General features: G+C 60.6%; 1 protein-coding gene and 1 long non-coding RNA gene across 3 annotated transcripts in view; one reads left to right on the top strand and one right to left on the bottom strand.

Moving 5' to 3' along the window:
- Positions 1–10527, top strand: part of AMZ1 (archaelysin family metallopeptidase 1) — a 24357-nt gene extending 13830 nt beyond the window's left edge. Inside the window, exons 2-7 of one of the 2 annotated variants that reach the window (XM_029949381.1) lie at positions 2085–2470; positions 3670–3837; positions 6101–6229; positions 6475–6644; positions 7040–7216; positions 8808–10527. In XM_029949381.1, the coding sequence (XP_029805241.1) occupies positions 2167–2470; positions 3670–3837; positions 6101–6229; positions 6475–6644; positions 7040–7216; positions 8808–9359 (1500 nt within the window). In that variant the 5' untranslated portion in view covers positions 2085–2166 and the 3' untranslated portion in view covers positions 9360–10527. Of the gene's footprint in view, positions 1–1958; positions 2471–3669; positions 3838–6100; positions 6230–6474; positions 6645–7039; positions 7217–8807 lie in introns of both variants that reach the window. The other variant, XM_029949380.1, reaches the window with a different exon arrangement.
- Positions 10420–14637, bottom strand: LOC115299855. The gene is made up of 5 exons (XR_003912366.1): positions 14491–14637; positions 12522–12653; positions 11830–11971; positions 11351–11465; positions 10420–10484 (listed from the first exon to the last, which is right to left on the bottom strand). It is a non-coding gene; the product is annotated as an uncharacterized LOC115299855 (long non-coding RNA).

The raw sequence follows: 14637 nt of genomic DNA, 5'->3' as shown, positions 1-14637 counted from the left end.
CCCCCCCCCCCCCCCCCCCCCCCCCCCCCGCCGTGGCCCTTCCTAGGCCAAGAGCTGGTCTGTGTGTTCGCATCTGATGTTTTGTTCCCTCCAGCCCAGGACCCATATCTTCATCATGTTACAAACCACCAGTATTACACTGGAATCTAGTGATGCAGACTGGGGCCTGGACACGGGCTTCTCAGAGGTGGGGCCCTGCTGATCCGGGTGATGGGGACCGGGCATAGAGCCGACCTGGGCCTCGAGTCCCACAACCCTGGACCACGACCTGAGCGAAAACCAAGCGTCTGATGCCAGGTGCCCCCCGCTCTCAGTGACTTTTATTTGCTGCTGACTACTTAGTACATCAGCGGCTGTTGGGGTTGTAAATTGTCATGATCTTTCTGGAAAGCAGTTGGGCGATATAGATAAGCACCTGCACATAGTATCTTTTCTTCTGTCCTGGGGCAAAGACACTCAGACTTCGGTACCAAGATGTTCATCATGGTGTTTTTGGGCAGCAGTTTAAAATGGCATTTTTAAAATAGAATGCTTAAGGATTTTGGAAAATGCTCATAATATACTAATTCTAGAGGATGTAAGATTGCATATGCACTTGAATCTTAAATTTGTAAAAAAGATAAGCATAAAGAAAAACCTAAAGTGCTCCCCTGGGCATTCAGTCCCAGCCCCCAACTGCCCATAGTAACTCTGGGGAATATACCTGTGTATGCCTACGCATCTGTGTACGTAATACCCTCCGGAAAAACTCGATGTAATTTTCCAGAGGAAAACTTAGGAATGACAGAGGGAATTTGGGTGCATATATATGGACATACGCATGTATATTTATATAGATGTACATACAGGTATGTGTACACGTGAGCACCCGGGACTTTGTTTTCTGGACAAATGTCCGGGTCAGCTAGAGGGAGCATTGCTCAGGTCCTCTCTCAACCGCCTGGAACAGGGCACTGTCCTGTGTTTGCAGCTAGGGCCCCGCCCCCGTGGCCCCGCCCCTCACCCCGCCCCCAGCGGGGCCCCCCACCATCGTGCAGAGCTGGCTTGACTCTAATTGAACGGAGTCCACTGCGCCTGTTCTCCTTAGTTCTGTTACTTGTGTGTCTTTTCTCCCGCTTCTGGCCCCCTGCCTTCTGAGCTCCCCCTGCTCTGCTCATCCGCCGGGTGGCCCGCTAGCTTTTCGGGGTGCATGTGGTAGAGGAAGGGCGTCGTCTCTGAGGAGCAGGGACCTGCTGGTCCTCCGTCTGATTTGGAAGGAAAGCTCCACTGCATGAACTGACTTTGGTTCTCCTGGCCTGTCGCGCCCCCCTCCCCCCAGCGTGTCCTCTCCCACCAGGTCTGTTCCAGCCCTCAAAGGGCTCTTAGTTGCTCGGTCACATCTCCCTATTTATAGCCTTCTGTGGCTGGCGTGTGTGCCTGCGCCTCGCATGTGCCAGGAAACTTGTGGGTCTGGGGGCTGCCTGTATTCCACGTGCTCTCTCCGGCTCCTGGCTGGCTGGGCAACTCCGGGGTCTGGTGTTGGCTGGCCCTCAGGCACGTGCTGCCCCACTGGGAGGGCTTGCAGTTGGGACAAGGAGGTGCTGCGGGCCCCCTGGCGATGGGGTGCACTCGGCCATCAAAAGGGGCAGGAACGCTGGTCTCCTTGGAGGGCCCCTGGCGCTTTGAAGGGGCTCACACAATGTGGAATGGTTGTCTGTTCCAGGTGCCCCCTCCCCTCTGAGGGTGGGGGACTGGGTGCCTGGGTTCCATGGAAACAAGCTCCCTGCCTGGGGTAGGGGGCGTGGGTGGGATCCTTCCCTGGGCTGGGTGCCGGTGCCGGTGCTAGAACCCTGCTGAAAGCGGCCTGCTAGAGCGGGAGGAACCGCCTTCCTTCTGCCCAGGTTGGGGCCAGCGGTGCGTCCTCCCTTCCCCCATGAGAGAACGGGCGGCGTGCTCAGTGTGCATGTCCCCCTCCCCAGGGCACTGCTAGGCCTGGAGGTGTCCGCACTGCACCCTGCAGTCACCGAGGAGGCCCAACACCAGGAAGGGCCCTAGGCTCAGTGTCCGTCTATGGGGAGCCTTCAGCTGTTCTGATTGGCCTGCAGGAAGGTTCTGGAAGAGATCGTGGCTGTCCCCTGGGGGGTTCATGGGCAACGGCAGGGGCTCCCCGGAGTGGCTGGGCCCGCCATGCTGCAGTGCAGGCCGGCCCAGGAGTTCAGCTTCGGCCCACGGGCCCTGAAGGAGGCACTGGTGTCCAGCGACCCGGCCCTGCAGCGTCTCTATGCGGCTGCCTTCACCCCAGCGGAGAGGCTGTTCCTGGCTGAGGCCTACAACCCCCAGAGGACCCTCTTCTGCACGCTGCTCATCCGCACTGCCTTCGACTGGCTCCTCAGCCGCCCGGAGGCCCCCGAGGACTTCCAGACCTTTCACGCCTCCCTGCTGCCCCGGAGGCAGAGCCCTGCCCGGAAGCACATCTACCTGCAGCCCATTGGTACGAGGCTGGGGGGGCCGTGGATCCTGCAGAGCAGGGCCTGCAAGAGGGCGGGCGGCCTGGAGCCACCAGTGCCCCACTTGGGAGCCAGAGTCCAAGTCTGGTACAAGGCAGGGTGTCTGTGCCTGGGCCCAAGCAGGCCCCAAAGGAGGGGGGCCTGTGCCGGTGGCTCTGGGTTTGGGGGTCAGCAGGGTAGGGAGGACCTGCCGGGATCAGGCTCTCTGCCCGTGCAGCTCAGACCAGGAAGCCCAGGGCTGTGGGGCCCTTTGCGGCCACATCACCACCTGCTGCACACAGGGCCACCTCGCCAGGTGTGCTGCCCCAGGCACCGTGCCGGGGGCCCGCCAGACCCTGCTTTCCCCCAGCCCACCTGGCCTGTGTCATGGGAGAAAAAACAGGCCCAAGGCGGTCACCTCACCTGCCCAGAACGCAGAGATGGTGATGGGTAGAGGTGGGGTCTGAGTGCAGGCCTAGGTGACCCTGAGGCCGGGCCTGGCCAGGGTGTCACTGTCTAGGGTGGGGTCTGGCTGAGCAGAGGTGGGTCAGGCCCGAGTTGAGTGGAGGGGGCCAGAGGCTTGTAGGCGCCCGTTTGCCTCCACCTTTCGGCCCGTCCACCACCCTGGGTTGAGCTGCGGCTTACAGATGGGTCCCCCACCATCGCTTTGTTCCCGGCCCCTGCCAGCAGCCAGCAGCCACCAGCGCGTCCCAAACTCTCATGAGCAGACCCGCGGGCACCTTGTTAAAAAGAGGTTTTTGGGTCTGAGGTGGCCTGGGGCTCTGTTTCCAGCCAGCCGCCAGCCTGGGACCCTGTGGCCAGTCCCAGGGTCTTCTGCCTTCTGGCCCTTGCTCTGTGCACCCCTGTCCTGACACACAGCCTAGATGGGGCTCCCCCAGGGGCGCCTGGCCCAGCTGCTGGGCCTGTCCATACCCTCCCCACGTCCCGCTCTGCTCCTGCCATCTGGCTAGCCTCAGCCTCGGGGACTCTGGGTGCCGGATGGGGCCCCACTGCATCTCCCTGAGGGGCTCCCCACCTTCCAGACCTCTCTACGGGGTCATTGATCTTTCTTCCATATCCTATCTTTCCTCCTGTGAAGGCAGGTCCTTGTTGGCCTCATTCTGCCAGTGGCTGATGCTGTGACTGGGTGCTGGGTGCAGGTGGGTGGGGGCGGGGCGGCCTGACGTGCTGTCCCCCCCCCCAGATCTGAGCGAGGGCCCAGCTGGTGGCGCTCTGCTGGAACGCCTGAGGAACTGCACGGAGGCCTTTTTCCTGGGCCTGCAGGTCCGGTGCCTGCCCTCGGTGGCGGCTGCGTCCATCCACTGCTCCTCGCGCCCGAGCAGGGACTCAGACAGGCTCCAGCTCCACGCAGGTAGGTGATGAGCGAGGGGGGGTGGGCGCAGGCTACCACTTGGCAGCGGGCCCTTCCTGTGAGGTAGAAGGCGGGGGAGGGGGGTAAGATGCCCAGGGGAAAGAAAGAATCCTTGCCCGCTTTTGAAGAGGAACAAGCCTCTTCCCCCGTCTGGAGGCCAGATGCCCAGTGCAGTGTGCACCGGAAAACCCCAGGGCATGATGAGCAGGTGAAGCGAGCCCTTCTCGGGTCACCTGCTGCCTTGTAAGCAGCCCTCCAGGCTTTGGTCCTGCACACGTCCAGCCCCCACCAGTCCCCAGGGGCACTGGCAGCTGGAGAATGGCTGCAAGGTGGGGGCACAGATGGGCCATGGGCTCTCAGATGTGTGGGGCACCCAGACTCCAGTCTAGGGAGGCCCCAGGCTGGGTGCTCTGGGGCTGGAGCTCACTGATGTCTCCTCAGTGGTGGGTGGCCCCTCCTCTCTGCCCAGGCTGGCCTCCCAAGGATGCCACCCATCTCCTGGGCACCCATCTCCTGCTCTACTGCATCTTTTCTCTCGAAGCTCATCAGTTCTCTAACTGCCCCGGCTGTGAAGCCCATACATCGAGTCCCTAATTTCAGTTATCCCCTTTCTGTTTCTGTAGTTTCTAGTGGGTTCTTTCTCAAATCAGCAGTGTGACTTTTGTTTTTTGAGCATTTTTTTTGAGAATGAAAGTGCAAGCAGGAGATGGGCAGAGACAAAGAGGGACAGAGGCTGTGAAGTGGGCTCTACACTGATAGGCTGGCCATGCAGAGCCCCAGGTGGGGCTCGAACTCAGGAACCAAGAGATCATGACCTGAGCCGAGGTCTTATGCTCAACTTGACTGCTGGGTGCCCCCTAGCACTGTCACTTTTTAAAAATACCAATTTCCTGCTAAAATTTAAGTTCAGGTTGATACCTGCAAACATAGTTGCTCTTTGATTCCAGTGTCTGGAGCATGCTGGTGGTGACTCGCAGTCTCTCTGCTCACTCTGTCTGGACTGTCCTGCTGGATGGCATGTATTTTTCATTGTTAGCTGGACATCTTACTTGGAAACTTAGTTGACTGTTTAGAAGATCTGGTGGCCTGGGCTGATGTGATTTGCCCTAGAGGGGATTCTGCCTCCTCTGCCAGCCACCCTCCCTCACCTCTGCAGGCGCTCGGTCAGTCTGCGTCCGTCCTCTCCCTGGTTCTAATGTCTCATCAGGTCTCTGATTTTTTTTTTTAAAGTCCTTTTTATTGAGGCCTAATTCACATGCAGTGAAATTCTCCACGTTGTCTGTGATGGTCCTGTAGGCCTTGACGACACCCCCGAGACCCAGCTGCCACTGTAATCAGCTGTGGAGAAGCTTGTTTCGCCTCCCGAGACGTGGTCTGTGTCGCCTGCGGCCGAGTCTGTTCCCACCTTGGGTGCTTTCAGAAGCCGGGTTTTGCATTTCACTCTGCGGATCTGGTTCTCTTTGGCAGGAGGGCTGGTCTCAATCCCCAGTGTGTGCGACAGGGAGCTGCTGGTATGGAGTTTTCAGGGTTGACAGGGGGCTCTTGGCTGGGACAAGTGTCATCCTAATGGCAGCATTTTCCTTTCTGTGTCCCAGGCTTCAGGTTTGGTCACTCTGGGACCCCCTCCTGGCTGTGGACCTTGTTGGCCCTGCCTTCAGGACACTCTCCTGCTCCAGGCCTGGTCCCTGAGCACTGGGTCTCTGTCCACCCACCACAGCACCTTCAGACTTCTCTGACCCTCTGTCTCTTCTTCCTGAGGACGCTTGTGATTGCACAGAGCCCCAGACAAGCCAGTATCCATTTAACACCTCAAATCTAATCCATCCACAGAGTCCCTTCTGCCACATGAATGACACATTCACCGGTCCTGGGGACTAGGATGCAGGCATCTCTGGGGCCATTTCCCTCAAACACAGGTCCCATTGCTTAATTGGCCTTTATGGCGTCCTCACTTGGATGTCTCCGGGCACCTCAAGCACCATGTCCAAAGTGGGTCCCCTGAGTTTGGGAAGTGGAGCCACTGAGCTCCTACTTGGCCATGTGATCCCGAGGCCCAGGCCTGGAGCCCCTGCTGTGCATCGCGTGGTATGGCTGCTTGGAGTTCTTGGCCTCAGGGCACCAGGGGTGGAGTCCTGCCACCCTGCACTCCACCTTGGGGAGGGCTGGTGGAGGCAGAGGAGGGGACAGCAGGACAGGCCTGCCCGGTGCCTGGGCGACGGGGCCCCCTCTGCTGCCTCACTCCCCCTCTGGCTCCTCCCCTCAGATGGAATCCTGTCTTTCCTGAAGAGCAGCAAGCCGGGCGACGCACTATGTGTGCTGGGCCTCACGCTGTCCGACCTGTACCCCTGCGAGGCCTGGAGCTTCACCTTCGGCAAGATCCTTCCAGGCCACGGTGAGCCAGGGCCCGGTAGCCCCTGCTTGTGGAGGCCCACCCGGGGTGCAGGTGCATGCCGACCCTCCTGGGGACGCACTATGGACGGAAACTGCTGCTCTTGAACTCGGAGCCTTTTGCTCTTTCTGCTTCTGGGGGGGGGGGGCACTGCGCAGCCTGGGGCGTCTGCCTCAGGGCCGCCTCCGGGGGCACATCTGTCCTGTGCCGCACCCCTGGTGACCCTTTGTGTCTCCTCCTCTCCCCAGAAGTGGGCGTCTGCAGCTTTGCCAGGTTCTCGGGGGAGCTCCTGCCATCGGCGCCCAGCTCCTCGGAGGCGGCCCTGGTCCTGGCAGCAGCCGATGGCCCCCAGACACCTGTGCAGGACAGAGGCCAGACCCTGTGCTTCAGCGCCCTGGGGATGGTTCAGTGCTGCAAGGTGGGCCAGGGCGTCGGGGTCCCTGCACAGGAGTGGCGAGAAGCTGGGACAGGATAGGACGGAAGGCCTGGGGGCCCTGGCCAGTTCTGGGAGTGTGTGCTCATACATACGGGCGTGAGCAGACGGCCGCCAAGTCCTTTGTCCAGCTCCTACCCTGAGGAGATGGCTTCCCCGTAGAGAGCATAGAAACCAAGGCTCAGAGTGGTCAAGACCCTTGCCTAAGGTCACACAGCTGTGAAGTGGCAGGACTGGGATTCGAACCCATGTCTGTCCCCAGCCCCTCCCCTGGTGCTGCTGCCCTAGAGATTTGAGTCTGTGCCCTGTGCGGTCAGGAAAAAAAGGGATGGCTGCCCGGTGATCAGGCCCCGAGGTCACGGGCGGGCCTTCCCCCTCAGGTCACCTGCCATGAGCTTTGTCACCTGCTGGGCCTGGGGCCCTGCCGCTGGCTGCGCTGCCTCATGCAGGGGGCACTCAGCCTGGACGAGGCCCTGCGGCGGCCCCTGGACCTCTGTCCCATCTGCCTGCGGAAGCTGCAGCACATCCTGGGCTTCAAGCTTGTGGAGAGGTACAAGGTGAGTGGCTGAAGTGGGTGGCCAGCCCTGGGCGGGGACCACAGCAGCCCAGCACGGTGTCTCCGAGCAGCAGGTAGAGTTGGGTCCCCGGTGCGAGGACTCCAGGGACGCAGACAGACCCGCATGCCGGCCTGTCGGCATCTTCCTGCCGGTGGTGCATACCCAGTAATTGCAGCCGCTGCCTTCAGGTCACATTGGGGCGCAGGAAGGACAGGGCACAGACGGCTCTTCTCAGGCAAAGATGGTAAATACCGGCTCTGAGTGGAGGGCGGGTGCTGGACGAGTCTTACCCCCGCCACCCCTGCCTCGCCACGGCCACTCCCACCGGGGTTGAGAATCTGTGCTGGAGGAACCCAGGCTGGCCAGGCTCTGACGAGGTCCAGTCTAGTGCAGGGCGAGCCGGCAGGCGCTGCTGCCCTCTGCTGGCGGCTGGGGGAGCTGCAGGGAGCGAGGGCCGGAGCCTGAGCCGGGGGAGGAGCCTGCACTGCAGACTTGATTTTGTGTTCAGCCTCCAGACATAGGCGGTGTTTATCAAGGCCTCTCCACCCAATAGCTTTGGCTTATTTTTAAAACCAATAGGTTTTTTTTTTAATGTTTTTTATTTTTGAGAGAGAGAGAGAGACAGTGCGAGCAGGCGAGGGACAAGAGAGAGAGGGAGACAGAATCTGAAGCAGGCTCTAGGCTCCTAGCTGTCAGCACAGAGTGAGACACAGGGCTCAAACCCATGAACCGTGAGATCATGACCTGAGCTGAAGCTGGACACTAACCCAACTGAGCCACTCAGGCGCCCCTAAAACCAAAAGTTTTAAGCTGAAAGCTGTGTTTGAGGTTCTGGTACCCCTTTCCCCACGTTCCCCTCAAAAGCAGGCAGCCTGGGCTGCGAAGGGGTCGCTGTGTGGGCACCGGGTTCTTGGATGGGAGCGTCCTTCTGGATGGGGAGGTCCTGCATGTGTCACAGGCTCCTGGGGGACGCTGCTGGTGGGGATCCCACACTGAGGACCGCTGAGCCAGCAGCCTGGACATTTCCAGGCCCCACTACACACAGCCCTGCTGAGGGTCCTCACAGGGTGGTGGCCCCCACCATACGTGAGGCCAAGGCAGACTCCACTCTGTAAGTAGCCCTGGGATCTGCACACACGTCTTTTTCGGGGTCTTGTCCACCGGACACAGACTAGCGTAGCTTCTGTCCCTGCCCCGGAAGGGTGTCTGTCCCAGGAAATGCTCTGCATCTGGGTGGAGCCTCACCCATGAGACTGTGGAGGGGCTCGGAGGACAGGGGCCTCTCTGGCAGGTGACCTGGAGATGACAGAGGGCCCGGCTGGGAGTGCTCTGTGGGGTCGCTGCTGGAGCCGTCTCATCTCCAGAGTGGGGACCAAGTAGAAACCTGGAGAAAGTGAGGAGTGTTGAGTATTTATTGTTCTTACCCCAGCCTGAGCTCATGGGCACGCGCTGTAGAATTTAACTCAGAAATGAGGGGCTCTCCAGGCTCTGCAGCTTGCCTGACCTGCTGCCAGGCCAGGGGCCCCGGGCAGTGATCGGATGAGGTGAGTGAGGGGGCACAGGACACCCAGCCCGTCTCTCTCCCTCTCAGAGACTTTACGCCTGGACTCAAGCTGGGATGCGGCCTGACCTGGACACAGGGGCGCCCTCCACCTCAGATGAAACTCTGCCCTGCAGCGCCGACTCGGGCCTGAGCTGCGAGAGCGGGTCAGAGCCGGGCAGCAGCCTGTCGGAGCCCTTGACCCCCGATGCGTGGAGCCGCACCTTGTCTGAGGGGCCGGAGCTGGAGCCCGAGGAGGGGCTGGGCTCCCCAGCTGCCCCGGAGAGCCCGCCTCGGCTCGGCCCCGCGGTAGACACCATCCGGAAACACGGACGGTGGCTGGAGCAGTGCATCCGGGCCCTGGAGCGGGAGGTGACAGAGGAGGAGCTGGCGCAAGTGGACGGGGCCGTGGACGCCCTGGCTGGGTGGGAGATGTTCACGGGGCAGCTCCCGGCCCCCAGGCAGGACCTGCCCTGTGGCCGCGATGGCTCAGGGCTGCGCCGGGTCCTGGGCGACACATTCTCCTCCCTGAGGAGGAAGCTGAGCACACGCAAGTCCAAGGCGGGCTCGTCCCCTGGCCGCAGGAGGGACGAGGGGAATTAGGAGCCCATCTGACCCCCGGACGCACCCCCCCCCCCGGGGAAACAGAGGATGGTCCCCTGCAGCCCTGGGTGCTGCCCTCTTGCCCCATCCCCCGCAGGGGGGGTCCTCAGGCCTGGCCTAGATGGGGGCTCCTGGGGCCACAGCTGGTCTGCACCTGGAGAAGGGGGAGGCTTGAGTTTATACATCGGCTGCACCTCCCCCTCCCCAGAATAGGGCTTTCTCACACTCCCGGCTTTCCAGTCCTCGGGCCTTCATGTGGTGTCGCTGAGACCACTGCCTCCTGTCACCGATGGTGATGTCTCTGCCTCCTCCTAACAAGTGGGAGGGGTGGCCGGGCCACCTGCCCGTGGTCCTCTGTCTGCCTTCAGTTCAGTCAGACTTTGCTTCCTGCCTTTGAAGCCCCTGCACGTCTGCCTGCTTTGTCTTCATTACCAAGGGCCCCGGGGCCAGAAGCTTCCAGTTTCAACAGCACAAGAGGGGACACCCCGCTGCTCTGACCTGCAAGAAGGCAAGCACTGGGCTGGCTCACACCCTTTGTGGGGGGCTGACAGTTTGGGGGCCGAGAAAAACCGGGTAAGATTGCAGAGGGTACCCCTTCCCCCTCCCCCAAGCAACCAGGCTCAAAGGTTCCTTGTAATCGGACATCAGGCACCACTGTAGGACCCCAAAAGACCCAGCCTTGAGGCGGCACCAGGCCTCACCATGACGCGGAAGTAACGGACGCAAAGAGGAGAAAAGAAGAGCCAGGTGGCACAGAGGGGGCCCAGGAGCAGGAGGAGAGCAGCCCCAGGCTCTGTTGCTGTGAACATGCCCCCCAACCTCAGTGCCTTAAAGCCCTAACCGTGTGCTTAGAGCTTAGGAGTCTGCAGTGTGGACAGAGCCAGAGGGAAGGCTGACCCTGAGGATGGTTCCTTGCCCTAGGGGACACCCCCCAGAGCATCACCCTCTGTACCCCAGCAGGGCCATCATCCTGCTCAGGGGGAGGGGCCAGGGCTGGAGGAGCATTGGGGGAAGGATGGCCCTCACGTCTGTAGTATTACCTAGTTTCCGGTTCCTTTCTGTCTTCTGCAACAGGCTGGTCTCCAGACTGATGGGCTCGGAGAGGGGGGTGCCCGGGGGCGCCTGCTGGGGGCAGGAACATTTTGAGAATAAAACTGGTAGGCGCAGAGACCAGAGGTTCCTTCCTATATCAGGTACGATGATGAGGGCAGCTGGGGACAGTCCCCAGGGGCAGGGACGTAATGAGCGCACCATCTGCTGCCGCAGACTGATGGTGACAGGCACCTCCCCTGAGCTGAACGGCAGTAACTACACAGCACGGCTTCTGAGAAGTTTTTTTTTTTTTTTTTAAATAAACACACAAAGTGGACTGGATGGCCTTGAGGGTCCGTATTGGTCCAGGTCCCCGTGAGTCCCACACATCCTCGGGGGCCTGGGCTGAGGGTGCTAAAAATACTCTGCGGTCACACCATCATCTGCGTTGTGGCCCCTATGTGAGATGGGACCTTCTTACGCGGCCTGACACAGCAAAACCCTTCCGAGGAGGGTGGAGGAGAGCCCTGCTCCCACCTCAGGCCTGCCAGCTGCTGGCCACCCCCTCAGGCCCCTGCCCAGGTGAGCCCCTTGCTGCCCCCATGCTGCCAGGGTCTGAAGGCTGGGGGCCCATTCACACAGTCTCCTGGGACAGTGCTTCAGACCTTTCTGGAACAAAATCTCCAGAAGGACAAAAATAACCCCCAGAACATGCCCTGGCTTAGCCAAGCAGCTAACGTTGAGAAGCTGAGAGTCCAAATTTAGATCTTGTTGAGTTCACGAGAGAGGCCACGCCGTTGCAGGGGTGCGTGGGCCCAGAGACGAGTCCGAGCCCGAGCTGTTCTCAGCCCCGACTCCCGTTGGGGGTTGGGGGCGATGGCCCCAAGTCCCCCTCGGCAAGGACATTTCAACTTTTCTGCAAACAAACGAGTCCTTCCAAGCCCCAGGGACTTTCTTACCTCCGTCTTCCTTGATTCTCAACCACCCTGGTGAGGATGCTGCCCTCCTCTGGGGACGGGGGCTCCGGGAGCTGCCCGTGGCCGCAAGGCTGCAGACCCGTGTTCTGGCTCCTTCCTGGCAAAGCACACGGGTGGGGCGTCGGGGCTGGAAATCGCACCAGCCACTGGTCTGAGCCACCGGGGAAGGCCCGGGAGGGTGGCCAGCACTCTGGGGCCAGTCCCCCGCGGAACAGGAGCATCCCTGGGAAAGCCAGGAGGGTCTGGACCTCCCCCAGTGGCTCCCCACCCGAGGTGGTAACGCTTCCTGGCAGGGCCATGGAGGCCACTTCCACCCGGGGAAAGGCCCGGCCAAGCCCGAGGACGCCAGGTCGTGATGGGGCGGCTGCACAGGCACAGGGAGCCGGGGTCATGGTCTCCGAGGGAGAGCAAACCCAGGGTGCGTAGGGAGCCTAGCCGAGAGGGCGAAGCCGCAGGGTCACCTGGAGCATGGCTTTGTGAGCGGCCAGGATCACCATGTGGAGCCGGCGGAGCGGCTCGTGTGGCCTTCCTGTCCCAGCACTGCCCGCAGCACCTGATTCAGAAGGACCCGGAATAACCCAGCTCTATGCGGGAACTTGCTTCCTGGGTACGGATGCAAATGAAAAGAGACCTCTGTCAGGACTCTGCTTAACAAAGCAATTTCTAAGAAGCGTCCTAAGGTCACCAGTGTTCAGTCCACCCCCATGTCCCCTGCCCAGTGATGACCAGGGCACTCCAGGGGGGAGCCATGACCCAGCCTCTGCTCTCCCATCTCTGACCTGACCCCAGGCACCCACCGAGTTACCTGGAAATGCTCTCAGCCTGGTTCCATGTGAGGCCACTCCAAGAGGCTACTGCCTGAACATCTCAGGACTCTTTTGTGGCTGTGTGTCACCTGTCCCCGAGGGATCCTGCCTTGGGCGCTGTCCCTTCCCATGGCCGGGTCCCTGGCTATGCCACAGCCTGAGTGTCACCTCCCAGCCATGACCAACATGGCCTCCTCCTGGGTACCTCTGGCCTGCTAAGCACCATGTGACATTCTTCATGGAATTGCTTCCCCATATTTGTGAGTCCACGTAACGAGTCTCTCACTGGCTTGAGGTCAGAGGGGCCGGTCAGGAAGCCACCACGGGACACAAGGGCACATGCTCACCTGCCCCCGAAACAGCTGGTGACAATGCAGATGGCTCCTGGGGCACCTGATCCCGTCTGAGGCTGATGTCATTTTGTTGTCCCTCATTCACACTTCTGGCCACAAAATCTGCAGCCCTGTTTCTTGCCATACCTGTTAGAGTAAGAATGGAGTGTCAGCTGGTCGGTTCCTGACGGTTCCTTGTGGACTCGGCCTTCTGCCAGGACCCTGAGGGAGGTGTGCAGGACCCCGGCATGTCGCTCGCCTGTGGGGGTGCTCCGGGGGCTTCCTGTGATAGGCAAGTCCCAGAAGCTGGGGGAGTGGGCAGAGCTGGGACCCACGGGGTCCTGGGAGGAGATGGAGAGTCGAGCTCTCCACAGACTGAGCCAGCCAGGTACCAGCCAAGTGCCAAGCCCCGGAGCCCAGGGGAGTACGCCTGGCATGTCAGGGCTGAGGTTCTGGACAACTCTGACGTGCAGAGCAAATTCCGTGCGGTTCACATTTTCTGAAACACTTGTGTTACATTTTCATTCTCAAAGTTAATGAATGCTGTGTACTTGAATGAAGGAATAGCCTTGTGGGCAGAGAAGGGGAGATGCTGGGAGTCCACCAAAAACGGCCCCTTGGAATCCAGGAGGCTGACCCCCTTGCTGGGAGGCAGGCCATCTGTGGGGCCCCGAGGGCGGCAGGTGCACACGGTGTGGGGTGACCAGGGGGCTCTGGCCCACTTGGCTGCGGACACAGCCTTGGGGAACCCCTACCTTCAAAAATGAGGCTTACCAAACCTGCTCCCCTCCTACATGTTCCTGACCTGTTTCTAGGCTTTCTGGGGTCAAGGCTGACTCCTTATGAGGTCACAGAATGAAAAGGCTAGTTTCCTTTTTTGGTGGGGGGCTTGGGGGTGGGGTCGTTATTTCTATACCTGCTAGTGTCACCTATAGCTTGGACACCAGAGGTTTGACGCCATCACCAGGCTGCACCCTGGCCCTCTGCCTAGGTTGCGGGTCTGCAGGTGGAAGATGGTGGTGTGCCGTGGGGTGAAGCCCGGCTGTACGAGAGGGACCAGCAGGGACTGGACAGGGTTACAGGGATGGTCTGGGCTCAGGCCTGAGACCGTGAGTCCCCCATTCACCTTGTCCCCTACTGGGGCCTGGGCGCATAACGGCGGGCTTCACCCGCAACGGAGCCACGAGGGGGCCCAGGAGGTCCGTGGGTGCCCAGGGAAACAGGCACTCGGGGCTCCTCAGTCACGTGTGTCCCTCCATCCTAAACATGTCACATGCTGTGGCTGCTGGGCGGCAGGAGCTGGTCTGCAAGGATGCAACATGCCGTGACACAGACGTCATGCATGGCACGTTTTAGTACGTTTATAAAACCCCATGTGCTGCAAGGGCTACGCTCCCACCGAAGCCTCGCAGCACATCTCCTGCTTCATGGTACCGACAGTAACTGGGCACCCGCATTCAGATGTGGCCCTTCCACGGAGCGCGTGGCTCTCATCCTGGGCTTTCCTTCGGTGCAGAACAACCCCAGAAGGGCTCACAGCCCAGATGTCACGGCAGCAGCACAGGGGCTGAGCTGGGGGCATGGTGGGTCAACCCATGGGGGGCTGGGCACGTAACACTGTACAGTGCCAGAGGACAACCCCTGCCAAGCTTACTTGATGTGAATGGAGTAAGAAAAAGGACATTTGGAGTGTTATATTTAAATCAATCTAAACAAAGACCGGTTTTAAATTTCTTCATAAGTAGGCCTGGTACAAGACTAACAAGATCTAAACTCTGAACAGGACAGATGACTGAGAACACGGCCGAAGCTGCCCCTGACTGCTTGTGGGTGCCCCCCCATGCCTCCGCCCTGGGGAAGGTGTGCGGGCTCCCCCAGGGCTTCCCCCACACAGCGTGGCCGAGTCGGGGGACCACAGAGAACCTCAGGCTGGTCTCTAGTCCCCCAGGTGACCGGGAGCTTGCTGTCTAGGGCTGGCACTGACCTGCGTCCGAGGAGCCGTGACGGTGATCTGAGGGGGCGTCCGCAGGAGCCAGTTCCTGGGCGGGGTGGGGGGCGCATGGGCACAGCTGGCTGTACATGCCTCCTCCAAGCGCTCCTGGACTGTCAGTGGCAGGACACACGGTCCCTG

Source organism: Suricata suricatta, chromosome 8 (assembly GCF_006229205.1).
Source record: "Suricata suricatta isolate VVHF042 chromosome 8, meerkat_22Aug2017_6uvM2_HiC, whole genome shotgun sequence".
NCBI classification, from domain to species: Eukaryota; Metazoa; Chordata; class Mammalia; order Carnivora; family Herpestidae; genus Suricata; species Suricata suricatta.
The sequence above is the reverse complement of the archived record's forward strand: the minus strand, read 5'-3'. Positions and strand labels throughout refer to the sequence as shown.